The 16,414-nt window shown below is 25.7% G+C and overlaps 1 protein-coding gene across 1 annotated transcript; it reads right to left on the bottom strand.

Annotated features, from left to right (window-relative positions):
- Nucleotides 1-1,869: 1,869 nt before the first annotated feature.
- On the bottom strand, nt 1,870-14,835 carry LOC132917533 (hyaluronidase-like). The gene is made up of 6 exons (XM_060978315.1): nt 14,627-14,835; nt 9,169-9,566; nt 8,161-8,300; nt 7,410-7,585; nt 4,549-4,753; nt 1,870-2,384 (listed from the first exon to the last, which is right to left on the bottom strand). Exons 1-6 carry the CDS (start codon nt 14,764-14,766, stop codon nt 2,157-2,159), a joined length of 1,287 nt encoding a protein of 428 aa, XP_060834298.1. The 5' UTR covers nt 14,767-14,835; the 3' UTR covers nt 1,870-2,156.
- Between the last annotated feature and the right edge of the window lie 1,579 nt (nt 14,836-16,414).

The raw sequence follows: 16,414 nt of genomic DNA, 5'->3' as shown, positions 1-16,414 counted from the left end.
CCGAAATTGAAGAAATTAAAATCGTTTCACGTCTCTTAAAACTTCTAGATAAAAATGTAATATTTTAAAAGTATACGATGACTGATTGCCATCAAATATTCAATTAGCTCAGTATATTTTTTGAAATTTCGGTGAGCGCGTACGCACACGCGAGAACACACACAGTGTAAGAGTATACAGGGTGACTCGTCTAGCATTCGCAAACATTTGTTATCTTTTTATAATGCATATATTCCAAATATTTTTTTTTTTAGAATTTTCTAGTAAATTTCAAAACTAAATTTTCAAATAGATATTTTCAAACCTTTAGTGAGTGTACTATGGAGAAACAGCCTTTTTTTTAAATGATCACCGCCCTTTTTAAATTGTAAGCAACATAATAATTTTGTAAACGTCATTTAAATTGAGACAAAGGTTTTATATAATCAACTATAAAATAGATGAAATATTTAGTCTATTATTATATTAATATTTAGCGGTCAATTTTTACAAATGTAAAACCTTTTCCTAAATTTTAATTCACTTATTGTTCAAACTTAGTTACTGAAGCATAAATTATCAAATTAAAAAAAAAAAAAATTTTAAAACTTTATAATTTATTTGATGTATTACACTATTAAAGACATCACGGTCCCCGTATTGTATTTGAAGCCTATCATCTATAGTAACATTAGTAACTACAGTATAAGGATATCAAATTTAATAACTCAGAAATAATTCATTTAAATTTCAATTGAGATGCTTCAAAGTTTCAAAAAAAAAAAAATCATCTGCTTAACAATATAATCATATAGTGAGTATACTGCAGTTAAAATGTGTTGAAAAAATAAATAAATTTTTATGTCTTGTCACTCTTCAAAAACGTTAAGCTAGTCTAAGGATTTTAATATAATATATTGTGGTCTTTTTATGTATGAACTCTCTATAGGCACCTAAAAATTCCAATATTTAGAATCTCAATAATCACTATACTTACTACGAGGTATTCAATACTCGGCGCATCACTCTGTATAATATACGCGTGATTCGCAACGTCCCGCGTGTGACGTACCTATTTTACGTTTCACCGTGATGACGACAGCGCGTCGGAGGACCGGCCCCTGCAAACGTATATTATATTTTCAATCGTCATTCGTATTCGCGATACGTGTGATTCCATAATAACTGTAAACATTTAGTAGGCGATAATAATATTATAATGTTCTACTCTCGAATATTCGCAATGATATTTATTCGTGATTGTATTTAAGTACCACGATCGCGCATTATATTATAATAAAGCTGCCCCGCTAACCACGCTAAGAACATAGGGAAACGCGTGCAAGCAGGATATAAATATTGCTTTATTTACTAGAATTATAGTACCTGCGTACGTGTTTAATATATTCGTATTATGCGAATAGTATAATAATATTATTGTAATTGATACGGTTTTATAGGAATAACAAACTGTTTTTCTCTCGTTCTCGTACTTGGCCGTTCCTGAAAGTAGTAACTTTATTGCAAATTTACATCGTGGATACGCATGCATAAACATTAAAATATACCAGCAACATACATATACGGTGTTAATTAGTAGCAAGTACACTTCACATTACATATCAATAAGAGTTATTATATATGCAAAATGCGATTCGCACATGTATTGTTAATATATATATATATATATATATATATTACATAGGTACAAGTGATTAATATATTAACTATGTACAATATTTTGAAATTACAAATTAATGAGAATTTATATTTGTTACTAGTTCATAGATTTCATATATTCCGAAGCGTATTCAATTAATCCGTCTATTTTTAGTTTCAAATCATCACTAATCATGCACATATCCTTTAAGCTTTTAAGGGAAATAATGATTAATGAACTACACGCTTTAATTTCAACACAATAAATAATTTATAAATATTTTAGAATAAGTTAATATAACACAATATATAACTATTTAGTATGTACACATATAACAATATTATGACCTAATACAATTATAGCACGAGACTGTATTCATATTTTGATTATGAATCTAGGTAACTCTGTGGTGTTTGTAAATTCTATGCGTAGTATGCACTTAGTGTAAATAATTTTATATAATGCCATAGACGGCCTTTAAATAACTCTTTTGATGGCCTTTTGAATTAATTCGACGTTATATGAAATAATCGAATATACTGCTCACTTTCGCTCTTCTTTTTCTTTTCACCGCTTTCCTGTTGCTCTTGTAAAACGTTTTGAGCGTAGGCCCTAGAACACCGGTCAAATAGTTATGCATCGCTTTGCATTTCTTTTCGCTGTTTACGTCGTTAGACGCTCCCCAAATGATCACGCCGGACGCGTCGTTTTTCTTTGGTATTGAAAACGAATTCATCAGATCAGTCTGAAAATAATAAAATCGAATAAAAACGTGATAAAAGTAATAAATTCGGTATTATTTTGACGTCGTATTCGAGCGTTTGACTACCCTGAAGTGACGAATCCATAAATTAACGTTTTATTTGTTAAAGAGGAGCAGGAAGTCAATATCTGCGCAAAACGTTAATATCTGTACTACATATTATATTTCTGTGAACTATCGCTTGAAGATGAGTTTATAAAGGCTTTACTACAATATATTTACTTTATTAAAATTATAATGTTTAAATTGTTCTTTATAAAATGCATACAATTCAAGTTAAATAGTACTATTAATTTACTGTGATTTCAATACAAATAAAACTTAAGGAGAAAATAAATAATATAATCTTTAGTTTTCAATTTTTCATTAAAAAAACCCTTTCACCACATGGATTCAATACCACAGCTAACCAACGGCTGTGGTCTTAGAAGTTACAATATGATTATGACCCATAATAAAAAATAACTGAATAAAATATAATTCAAGGAGATGAAAAAAAATACACAGGGTTACTCACTTTAAAATAATAAAATCATTTCCCAAAAATTAACTTATTTTAATTATATAATACTACTTATAATATTATAAAGACTAATATTCCTACCTAATAAAAGTCGTATAAAATGTGAAATACAACGCCGTCTACTTCTTTGGTTAATATTCATATTATATTTTGTATTAGTTTCTGAGTTGAAGCGAAGAATATATTGTATTTTTTTTTTTTAATTAAAATTTGAAAAAATTACCTTTTTTATATAACAAATGAAAAAAAGTTCCTTTTCTTAATTTATTATTTTATTAAATTACAATTACTGACTGATTTTCGAGTTTTTTACACAGAGGCTATATTATCACACTTTTGAGTTTCGAAAAAAGGAACGACAAAAAAGCGTACGTATTTATGATGCTATTTAATTTTCGCTCTATCTATTTTATTAGATAAAAGTCAAAATGTTGTTATCAAATTTGAACTTATAATGTTAAAAGTTATTACAATAGCAATATTACTTTTTACACATTTTAGTTGCTATTACCATGTATAAAGTTCAAAATGAAATTAATCAGCGTCATATAGTTGTATTTAATTCAGTAACTACCAAACAAGAATATTACTAAATGTGTGATCACTTATAAAATATAATACGTTGAAAATGTCTTTTATTATAATATTTTAAATATTGTTAAAATTTTCATTAAATTGCCTATATAAAACCCCTTAAAATATGTATGTACTCGTATGATGCATTTAACAAAATTCAATTATTATAATTATTAATATTATGTTTATTTTCGTGTTAGATTTAATAATGAAAATAATTCAATAACTATTACATAATAATTAACAACATGAGTATATTATAATATATTTTCATCTTGATAGAAAATTCATTTAGAGCAAAAGAATGTATTAAATTAATATTCATATATTTTTTTTTTAATTTTATCGTATTTTATTATTTTTTTTTATAAATAAAATTATTACTCTCTTAATATATAGGTATTATTAATTATAAATTTAAATTATATTATAATATCGGCTTTGGTAAAAAGTTATAACAATTTATTTTTACGGTTTGTCTATGGGAAAATGTTTTTTGTTTCAATATTTCATTTATGACTGAGAAATAATTATGAAAAAAAAAACATTTTACAAGATTCACAGATATTTTCAGGAAAATAACAAGTATTGGAATAAAAGTATTGTTTACAATAGTTGTTTAAGAATATATGAATTATTAAAATATTTTGAAATAGTTATACACTTCTTATTCAAGTGGTCTACTCGACACGACATGGACATATTATTCACGTACCAAGTGTGTTCGATCTTTTTATTATTAATATTTTTTAAAAATATTATCCTTATTCCATCGCGAAATGTGAAGTTGTTAAATTATGAATGAGACCCAATATGGACTCGTTGGTTGAATATCAGAATACATAACGAAAATGCGTTTAATGTTATTATTTGTAATTTGTATGTATATTTAACATTATAATTTAATATAATTTATTCTCAAGATCAAATATTTATTTTTATTTAAATATTTTTTTAAATTTCATCTTGATTAAATTATATTAAACTTTATTTACCTTTTTTTGGTAAATTGTAAATTATAAGATTGTATCCTGAAATTATAATTACCTTCTCTACAAATTGTTTTGTGTCATAGTATTTAATCCATGTGTATGGATAAACAAATTTTTTTGAACTGCTCATTTTCCCTACACGTATTGCTTCCACCATTCTGCCTTGCATAAACTTAGATCTCTTTTCTGAACTCATATTTTCGTATTTGAAATATAAAGATGGATAAATAGCTGTACTTTCTTCAAATAACCATTTTGATCTACGAAAATAAATATTACATTTATTAGGTAACATAAAATTGTACGTTATTTTACATTTTTCTCCACTTGGGTATAATAATATTAATTCGTATTTAAGTTAAAATACGTATTGTTAGATGAAAAAAATTAAATTTCATTAGTTAGGTATAAGGTACCAATGACTAAAATTAATTTATTAATAATAATAAAAAACCTTTTAGAAATTGAATGTTAGTATATAATATGATTTTTAACCGTTAACACTTATTATCTCAACAAGTATTAATGTTTATATTTATTTTTTTAATTTTCTTGAATGATTTATGATATCATACAACTTATATTATTTAAGTACTCAAAAGAATATTTTTTAAATCTTTTAACAATTAAAAGTCGAATTAAATTATTAAATAGTTATTATATAGTTAGTAATTAAAATAATTAATTAAATCTGTTTAAAAAGCAAACTAATCACAGAAGCAATCATTTAAAAAAAAAAACGATCTCAATTTATTAGATTGTGTAATTGATTTATTATAAAGACTTGACAAAAAAATTTGTTGTCTGGACTTTTTATCCGGACTCTAATATAAATTACTTACACTTGGATTAAGTCAATATACAAATAATTCATTTAAGGAATAATGATGGTTCCTATATAAATGATAATGTAAGATTCTATAAATTTTATAGCAGATTAATATTTTTAAATAAATTATATACTTATATTAGTTATATATTTATTATCTAAAAATGTACCTATCTATATTATTTTTTTGGGGTCCACAAAATTCCGACTGCTTACTGGTTATATGTGCAATGTATTAACCGATATCTTTAATAACAGTTTTTACTTAACCGTAAATTGTAAATACAAAATCAATTAAAATTTAACCATTTAATCTTAGACTATATTTCTATATTTTAAGTTATTTCAGTATTCTAACATGTAGCGTAATAATTTAAAATAAATATTTATTTTTAGTATTTATTGATATTAATTATTTGGTTTTAAAAATTTTTTAATTTACCTACAATGATTCTTTAAGCCACAATAAATAAATATTACTTTATGGTAAGTATATTTAGATTTTTAATAACAGTAACTACTACGAGTAGTTCAATATCGCCTATGATTGCACGCACTTATTATAGTAGTTTATGAAACAGTTTTATGAGTTAATAGTTAATCGTATATAATTTTCATAATTAATGAGAAATTATTGTATCTATTGTAACAAATAAAAGAAAAAGGATGTTTAATTTACTGAAAAACTTGGTTGTAACATGATATTTTCAGTTTGAAAAAAGAAATTATTTTTTATTAAATACTATCATCGTAACCATAATAATTATAGCAATAAGTAAGAATGCATGTTATTATTAATAACAATTATGGTGATTGTAAAATGTGTGCATTGAACTATTTTACTTTATTTATCGGTTAATTTAATTATTCTTGTAATCTTACTGTAATACATTTATTATTTAAAAATTTAACTATACACCTTAAGTGCATTGCACGTAAATCTAATAATTTAGATTTACCGTTTGAACCGGCTAGTGGAGGAAAATTATACTGTAATTTAGTAAGATCCTCTGATTATCATTTTAAGTTTAAAACGACCCATTTAAATAGTTTTCTGTTTCGCCTAATCTCCCCTACTGTTTCTAAATCATCGGTTATATATCATAGTGCACATCTAATTTTGTTAAATCTCTCTCACCGCTACCTCATACCACAACTGACGTGGTTTTATTCTAGATATTTTTTCCATTAAATAACTTACTATATCCGTTTTAGACATCCACCTGCTCTCTATACATGTTTTGACTATTCACAACATTTTATTAATCACATTAATAAATCTTTCTAAGTCCATTCACTATCAATTTTTCTAAATATTTCACTTTCAAAATATGTTAGCGTTTGACGTTTGTTCACTAATCACTAAATAATCTTTTATATATATGGAATGGGAATATATATTATATTATACACTAACACATTTTGTACACCTCGACAATATGGCTTTGAAAAGAATCTATTTTATATACATATTACAAATTAATGTCACAGTGTGTGTAACTTAAATTTCATTGTGCATTTTCTTTTCATTTATTCTAACTTGGCAACTTTCAAATAATTTAAATTTCTCACTTATCCAATGAATAAACTCCGAATATACTAAGATTATTAATTGTAAATATATAATATACACTATAATTCAAAATATATCTCAGTAGGTACAAAGAAATAAAATTTGTTTAAATACCATTATTTATTCTCTATAAACATGATGTAATAACAATATGTTTATGCATTTTAGAGTAGAATACGGAGGATATTGGATTCATAACTACTATGCACAATGTACATTTTGTTTAATATTGTATTTAGATTTCTGTTGTTTTAAAATTACTTTAAAAATGAAACATATTTATCCCTATGAATTAAACTTATAAGACTATGTAAGGCTGGTAAGTTTTCTATTATAATTTTAGGTGCGATGAAATTTAATATATTATACAATATTATTTACTTAGATATTCCAATCGATATTTAAAAGTGATCATTTTATTAATAATTTAATAGATTTATCGTTTATGAGATTTATTGGAGAAAATAATGTTTTAATAAATTAATATTATATAATTTGTAGTTTTGTACATTACTTTTCATTATTCTTCATTACATTTGATGAACATTTTGATTGATCATTCTTTGGTGTGTAGTTGTAACAAAATGGATATCCATAATATCCCCAATTGGCATTTGGTCTTAATGACTTTGCCACTTGAAGAGTTCGTTTTAGGAACTGTGTAGCTGCTTTTTCAAATTTTCTTGAAGCCTAAAAAATGTTTTAAGTACATGAATTGAGGTAGCAAAAATATGTATAGAAAATATAAGTGGTTTTATACACTGTAAAAATAGAAGACTTTCAAATCAAAGTCAATGCTTAATTAAAAGTGCTTATGATCGAAATAGAGAGTTATATATATATTAACAGAAAACACGCTCTTCTGTATAGTAGATTTGTAATGTACCATGATTTTAAAAATCATAGAGTAGGAATTGCATTATTTTATTACAAAATATTAACTATATTCAGATTCAATTCAATTCATTAATCTATATGCAAAATATATTATATAAAGTAACTTGATACTTTAGTTTTAAATTATAATATTTTTATTGAGGAATTACATTATATTTTCTAAACGTTTCTATCATATTTTTTTAGTCAACAATGTTGACAAAATATGTTTTTATTCTATAGCGATAATAATAGTGATAACGATAACAACCTACTTTCAGAAATTTAAATGTCATCTAATACATTTTAAATATAATTATTTCCAAGATAAAATATAGCAAGATAAAAACTTCGAAATTATTTTATTAAGGTTATAAAGATATATATACCTCTCTTTGGAGATCTTCTTTTGGCCAATACGGATGATTATATTTCTCAATTTCCATAGAATAATCTTTGTATGGTGATAATGATCCAAAATTTTCTTCATACATAGGACGCCAGTGTTCAAAATCAATAATAGCCAACCCTAAATATTAGTATTATTTACTTAGTAGGTATATTTTGTAAGTTTTAAGTTTTAACTACTCTTAAATAAATGTAAAACTATTTCTTTAATGTTATACTAAATTATTATTCAATATAACTTTACTATTATTTTACTTTATTATTTATTGAGTAATGTTGACACGGCTAAGGCGGTAGGTGCTTGGTGAGTCCGCGGTTAGCCGGTCAGGATAAAAGAACAACACGAATTCCACTATTTGTACGATGTATTTTTATTGATGATGAACAACGGTACACAATAATTGTTAGTTGTCAAATGTCACTATGTCAGGTTGTGACGACATAAAAGAGAATATACAATTATGCTTTACGCGGTCTTACGACTAGGAGACGTTGTAACCGTTATCGGTAAGATGGTTCACGGAAGAGCGCGAGACGCCCGGAGGCCGGTACTCGTCCGGACCGACTTGTCTTCCGTCCCACCATGTGCCTTTGCGGCGTGGGGGAGAGTACTTTGTACTGGCGATCGTTGCGTACCGTGTCAATTTGTAATATGTGAAGAAGAAGAATTTTTAATACGTACTGTTTAAATAATTACATTATAATAATATTATCTTCGTATCGTACATATAATACGATTGATAGTTAGGGCATTATAGGTGAGTATTGTTTTGAATAATTCGTTATTTATATGATTATATTAATATAATTAATTTTATTAAATCAAATTTTATTATATAATTTCTTGTAAATAAATTTGAAAAAAGTTTAATAAAATAGTTATAAGATATGAGTAGTTGGTACATATTATGCGAAATTTCCGTTTTTCATAATAATAACTTAATAATAACTGCTTATCGTTATTATTTATTTTCTCAGTGATTACTCACCCGAAAAACTTGGGTCCGGTACTAGCTTAGTGACTATGTCTCTAGTAAATATTTCCAGATGCTTAGTAAGATTGCCTTCGTGGGGCACACCACCGTTCCTGATCACATGATCGCTCCGGGAACCACCACCTTCCATGAGAGCCGGAAATAGTCCCGGATCGTAGAGCAAACTAATCTTGTCACCGCGAAAGTTATCGTCGATGTTCTGCTGTATGCCCCATTCGGCCACTTCGTTGAATTTGTACCCAAACTTGTGACATTGGAACGTAGGTACATTCCAATATACGCGGAACTCATCTAACACGTCGTTGTATTCGTCTGCTTCGTCTGTCGTCGATGTGTAGTCATCGTCATACTTGGGATACAAAATTCCCCTGTACGTACTATCGTCGAACAACCTATATGCATATAAAAATATGGTAAAGTAATTTTATTTGCATTCCATTCTCATTCACCCGGGTAACGAAATCAAGAATATATTACCCAACACAATGGAAAAAATACAGACACCACGACGTCTTAATAAAAAGACCTAGTTTTAATTTTTAAAGAAAATTTTAAGGTTTATATAATATAATGTAGACGATGGATTTTTAATACTAATCTATTGAAGGGTATTAAATGACCTGTTTTATCTTGTAATATTGTATTGTACTGTACTACTATATCGAATAAGATTTTGAGTGAACTTTATATTTTTCTTTTAATTATATGTTAAAGAAGTTAATAAATATAATATACAAAAGCTTAGGTATTGATTCGAAAAAAATTGAAAAAGATAAAATGTTTTTAACATTACTCAATGTATTTTATTACAAAAAAAAGTATAGTATCTACCTATAATAGGTATACATACGAAATTTATTATAAAATTAGAAACGATTAACAAACAATATTGTTAATAATTACTCAATATAAATTTTAAAAATGTGCAATATTGACAGGCAATAATATTTTTTATATTTTTAACTTTTGTGATTTTTTATTGTAAAACTTTATGACGATACCTGCTTATTATTTTTTGGTTTTGAGATTTTATTATTAAGTTATATTAAAAATAATTGTTTATTTATTACATTTAAATAATCAAACGTAGAGTAGTCGTAGACACTAGGCACGTTATGATTTATTCCAAAATAAGTGAAGTGAACCTAACCTAACGTTGAATATGATTTTATCGTAACATTTTAAACTTAAATACTGTTACAATAACCCATTTCATAAAACTTATTGGTTAATGTCAATAAGTAACATCATATTCATGGGTATAGAGCCAATCCATGTGTTGCATGAAAATTAATTAGTAAGTATTTTTATTTTATTTTTTTTTATCGTTGTAGAGTAATTTTTAACATATTTATAAATTGAGAATGAACTATAGGAATTACTAAAAGATAATTTTTAACCTATGAATTAAAGTAATTCATTTCTAAACTAACATATGTATTATTTTATATATACCTACCTATTGTTATACTAAAAAAACAATTTAAAATATAATATTTATCATTGTGGAATAGTACCTGATACATACATATTATATTATTATTTATTATGAAATATTGAACACGTGATGTGTCTGGATTCAAGGTGAACCCTATCATTTGAACAGAAATAATATTCTTTAGATCCAAAAAGTGAGGATAATAATACATATAATGATATCTTCAATAAATTATTGAAACAAATTCAAAAAGGTTTTATAGCATTTTTAAAATATGTATAATGTAATATGATGTATACTGATTTAGTGTATTTAACAAATAACTTATTTATACCTTTAATATTTATTTTATAATAATTTTACATTTTTCGAATTATTTATGAAGTAATTTATATTTGAAAAATATTATTAGATCGTTATAACTATATTATTAATTAAAATGAAAAACTAAAACTAACCGGTATACATTTTTCATTATAATGTCAGATAATAATATTTAATTTAATTACACAATATTATATAACAAATAATGTTGTAATAATATAATATAATAAATAACTGTAACAATTATTTAATGAATTTCCGTAATAAAAAAAACAGTATACTGCGATTCTAATATGTAATTTTACCTAGGTACTAAAAAAAAAAAATACTAAACCATAGACGCGGCGTTAAATTATTGTTCCGCTTGAGATGTAAAGATACCAAAGAAAATTAAATAATATCAACCAAACTATTATATGATACACCCGCCTTAAAACGTTTATATCTATAATATTGTGGTTAATTAAATGTATTTATTTTTCTTATTTTTGAATAAAACCTAATATGATGTTTACTTTAAAATATTTTAATTATTAATTTACGGTCAAATAATCTTAAAGCTAGCAATATATTTTTGTTATTTTCGTCTTTGAACAGTTATGTATTAACAGTAATATATGATGAATGATGTTCCTACCTATAATAAATTTAAAACTTAATTAGTATTATGAGTTATGACATTTTCTTTTATTACTAACAGGACGTTGTACCCCAGTTAGGTTAGGTCATATAGGTTAGGCCCCCCAGAATGGTTTACAACTTTGAAACCCACTCAGATTTTACGTGAGTAAGAGATACTCTCAATAATTCTTGATTAAGGGATTTATAGTATTTTATTTAACATTTTAATTTTGAATTTGGGGCATAGATGTAAATATCTGTATATATTTATACTTTTTAATAATAGTCAGTACTTTGTAAATAGGCATGTAAAAATAAATAACATTTATATTACGAGTAAATTAACTGTTGAAATACGTTATAACGGAAAAAATGTTTTCGCCAATTAATATGCATAATATAAAGTCTGCTGATATACCTACGTAATGTAATTATTAATTTCATATAAAACGAAATAACGTGTTTGTCTTTAATTATTTAATTTCGTGATTGGCTGAAATTCTGACAATTAATAGAAATGCCATCGTAAACCTATAGTAGGTATTGAAGAAGAAACATGAGAATTTTACACAGTGTATATGGTGGCACTCCCAGTGAAAGTGTACACGATTTTAAGTAATTAGTAAGGAAATTCTACATTGCGAATTCTGACTCTCACGCATCGCATTGTGTTCATGAACTTGACGAGGTCGGGTCGTAGAGTGTGAACCATAAGTATAAAATTATGTGGTAAATATTTTTACTTGGCACGTATTTTTATCGTCGTTTTTAGGGATTATAACGTGCCATTTACGTGGTTGTTGTGACTCCTAAATATAATTTTGTAATTTACACACACATATAATAACATGCAAATTATAATATGTATATTTTTTCAATACATATTATAAAATATCGCAGGAGCTTGTGATATTGTATAAAATGAAAACAAAATTTTACAACATGTACGTACATTAAACGGTGAAAGTAAGTACGGACTGCGAAGTGTAGGCACATACAAAAATATGTTAATAGTTGCTAATACAAATTTGTAATAACAGTATGTTATATTTTATATTGCATGTTATTAGTTTTGAATATTTAGCAGTTAATACTATAGTTACAAGTTACACCTTGCGCGGTAACCTAGCCGTTTTCCCGCGGATTCGTCATTTAGTGTACTGTGGTAATGTAGATTGTAGCATAGTCCGAAGTATTTTGTTCTTTCGTGACATTATTAAATAATAGTTGATAATTTTGTCCACAACCCATTAATCTGACCCAGTTCCGTTTAAATAAAGCTTTATTTTGTCATCGTATTATCAATCTTATGCGTAGTATAATTTGTAATGTTGACACTTATTGCCAGGCTTTATCATTTAACAAGTATATTATTATTATCATTTATAATATTATGAAAATAAACAAATTCTGCCAAAAAACCAAATTTTTAATATAGTATTACGCTTTTTGGCAAATACCCAGTCCTAACTCCTTAGTCTGTTACTCCACTAAGATAAGTTTTTATATAAAGACTTTCTATATACCTACAATTAGTTATTCTTAGCAATTTCATAAAGAAAATTAGATATTTAATTAGATATTTATCTAATATAGGCCTACTATAAAAAGTAACGGTACTTATATTTATAGTTAAAATTTTACAAATTATCGATTACTTGAAATATTCTATAGGAAAAAGTAGTATTAATTAATATAGAATTAAATTATGTATACGTTGTGCAGTGAACACGATTTATTTATTTAAAAAAAAATAATAACTGTAGCTATAAACAATTTTTTGTTTGTATCAAATGTTCAAAAATAGTAAATACACTTAGGTAATAACCATCATATTGCATTGGTATGGTTAATAAATTATCTAAATTAAAATAATATTAATTATTGAAGAAAACCAGAAAAACAACAAAAAGGATTACAAATTTTTTGCATTAAATATTTATTTGTATGTAAAAATTTAAATGGTAATTACTACTTTCGGATGTTTTTCACTTTCAGGCTAGGTATTACTAAAATTAATTAAGCATAAAATAAAATATAAACCATGAGTATATAATAAAAATGCAAATAATTAACAATATTAACTACAACAATTTTTGTGATATTGAACATTTATTTTGTTAACAACATCGTTTTTTGGTTTATTTTGTTAATTAGCAATAAGTTGTACAACATATCAATATTGTACAGTATAGAACGTATAAATAATGTTGGTATCTTAAATTAAATATGTAAATACTTATAATAATAGGTGGTTTATCTGGTTACATCAATACAACGTGAATAATATTATAAATGGGCGCACCTTAGTCGGTAAGATAGTACCTAATTAATCAACTATTAAAATGTTTATAGTCTTAACATTTTTAATTGTTTTCAATTGAATCTAACATTAAGAAGAATGTAATATCTCATATTTCTATTATCTACTAAAATGTACAAAAAAATTGATTTTATACGACTTATAAAACAAATAATGAATAGGTTAACCTAACTAATGCCACAGTACAAATATATAAAATAAATGGACTTTTCATACACATGAACTTATTTTTATGATAAAATCTTTTTTAAGTATTTAAAATATATTTATATTTTAATATTAGTATTTTATCAACAAGTTCATAAATAACATTATAATATAGAACTTGGTAAAATTAAAAAATAAATTATTATTTGCGACATATTTTTTATACATTATCCATAGATTAGGTTATTTTCTTATTTATATTACAAATATTATTGTATATTGTATATAAACATAGTTAGTACCTACCTATGTAACTTTTTAATATTATAATACCTACTCTTATTAAGTTTATTATTCAAGTTCTCAGGGTTTTCCAAACGTACACATAAATACGAAATTTCCACTGTTTTAAGTTCTAACATCTATAAAGGTTTTCCAAAAATATATTATTATTTATTATTTAAACGCTAGTTGTCGATTACAGCATGTTGGTGACTCGGTTATAATATAGTTAAAATTTTTTGAAGTAATTTTTAATTTATTCTCACTGTTTATGTATATATATATATGAAATTGATAGACATAATGATTTTTGTTACCATGAAATACTGAAGGACCTGGTGGACGGGACGTGCACAAGAAGAATCAGTAGCGAACACAAGACGGCGGCGGCGGCGACTGGTTCGGGTACCTGCGACGGCCGTAGGAGACGCTTCGACCATGAGCGGCAGCGCGTCATTTCCAGAAGACGTTATGCAACTAAACGCACACTTTTCCGTCTCGATTCGTCTATTAAAAACACACTCTTTCAAGTTCCCCCACCCCCTCCCCCTTAGATATCACCCACATCACACGGTAAGTTTATAATGTATAATATAGTTATATTATTACGAATGTTAAAACAAATATAATATAGGTACGTTGTCGTACGTATACAGTATACACATAGGTACATATACACGTATACAGTTAGACTATACATATATTTAGTATATAAATTATAAACGATATTTTTTACCTCTTATGTTATAGTCGTCATTAGCCGTCGTATAATATAGCTATATATCATCGTCTCGTATATAGAGTCTTGACGACAGTATTATAGGTACCTATACGACCGTTCGATCGTATAAACCTCGACGATCACAGCAGTCACGAACAGCCAGATCTGGAGCTAAACATGGATTAGTATACCAACATTATATAACTACTATAGATACTAATATTTAACGTTAACATTGAACAGTGCTAAGTTATATTATAGGTAATTAATGTTATACAAATTTCACAACGCGCGAGTTTCAATAATACTAGCTAATACCGTTTAATACGTTTTTAGCTATAATGCGCTCGCGGATAACATGTTATGTAGCTACACGTTGACTATAAAACAATGTAAATAAGAGTAATATTGTTTTTATATTACGTATAGGTACACAGTGGTTACAAACACGCTCACGGGCTGGTGTTAATCGTCGGCTGTCAGCGTTTGAAATGTGTCTATAACATTAAGATTGCATATTATAATAACATAATATAATGGCAGTTATTGTAGATCTTTTTGACCGTGAAAAATTTTATTGAAACGTTTTACCTGTTATAAGTAATATTTTGGTAATATTTTTTTAGTAATATTTTGGTTTGTTTGTTTTTAAATTACTGATTTGATTCAGTATAAACTTTAAGTTATACAATATATTATTACATCATTAATATAATGCCTTATTTTATAATATTAAGTTTAAGTATATTAACTACTATAACTGGATGGAATTATACGAAATTTTGTATGATGTGGACTTTGGATGTAACAAGATTTGACACGTTCGGAAATTCCCGGGAATATTTATTCTCAAAAATACCAACAATTGTGAAAATGTACAATTTTTTAAGTTATTATCTTTTGTTACAAATTTATAATTGACAGTCACAAATCTTGTTTTATGATTTTTTACATAAATATAGTTATACTACTTATTTTATAATATTATTATCATACATTTAAAATTGATCATAAAATCCTGTACTATATTATATTATAATTCAGGATAGTTATTAGTCATTAGTCATTACTCATTATAATCATTATATTATGCAGTATTAATATTTTTAACATTAATAAATTAATTGTGTTCAGAGTAAGTAGTAATAATAGTATAGTAGGTACCTATTTATAAACTACTTGATTACTAAGAAAAGCTTTTTAAATATGTTTTATATTCTGAAGAGTGTGAGGAAACTATATTATATATATATATAAAAAACAATTTAATAAAAAGTCAAACAAATACTTTGTTAATTATTCAATGTTATTGCTAACACTAGGAGCGCCAATCAATTATTTAAATGGCATACATCTAGTTGTAGTTGTGGGTTTGCCATATTTT

The sequence above is a fragment of the Rhopalosiphum padi genome, chromosome 1 (genome assembly GCF_020882245.1).
Source record: "Rhopalosiphum padi isolate XX-2018 chromosome 1, ASM2088224v1, whole genome shotgun sequence".
Classification (NCBI taxonomy): Eukaryota; Metazoa; Arthropoda; class Insecta; order Hemiptera; family Aphididae; genus Rhopalosiphum; species Rhopalosiphum padi.
This window is presented reverse-complemented; position numbering and strand designations above follow the sequence as displayed.

What these genes read in the sequence shown, in the direction of transcription:
- LOC132917533 (XM_060978315.1), bottom strand. Translation starts at nt 14,766, where the DNA reads ATGACGCGCTGCCGCTCATGGTCGAAGCGTCTCCTACGGCCGTCGCAG. An exon ending in ACCGGACCCAAGTTTTTCGG is followed by an intron (nt 8,301 to 9,168) that starts GTGAGTAATCAC and finishes ACTAATATTTAG; the next exon opens with GGTTGGCTATTATTGATTTT. An exon ending in AAGAAGATCTCCAAAGAGAG is followed by an intron (nt 7,586 to 8,160) that starts GTATATATATCT and finishes AACATTTTTTAG; the next exon opens with GCTTCAAGAAAATTTGAAAA.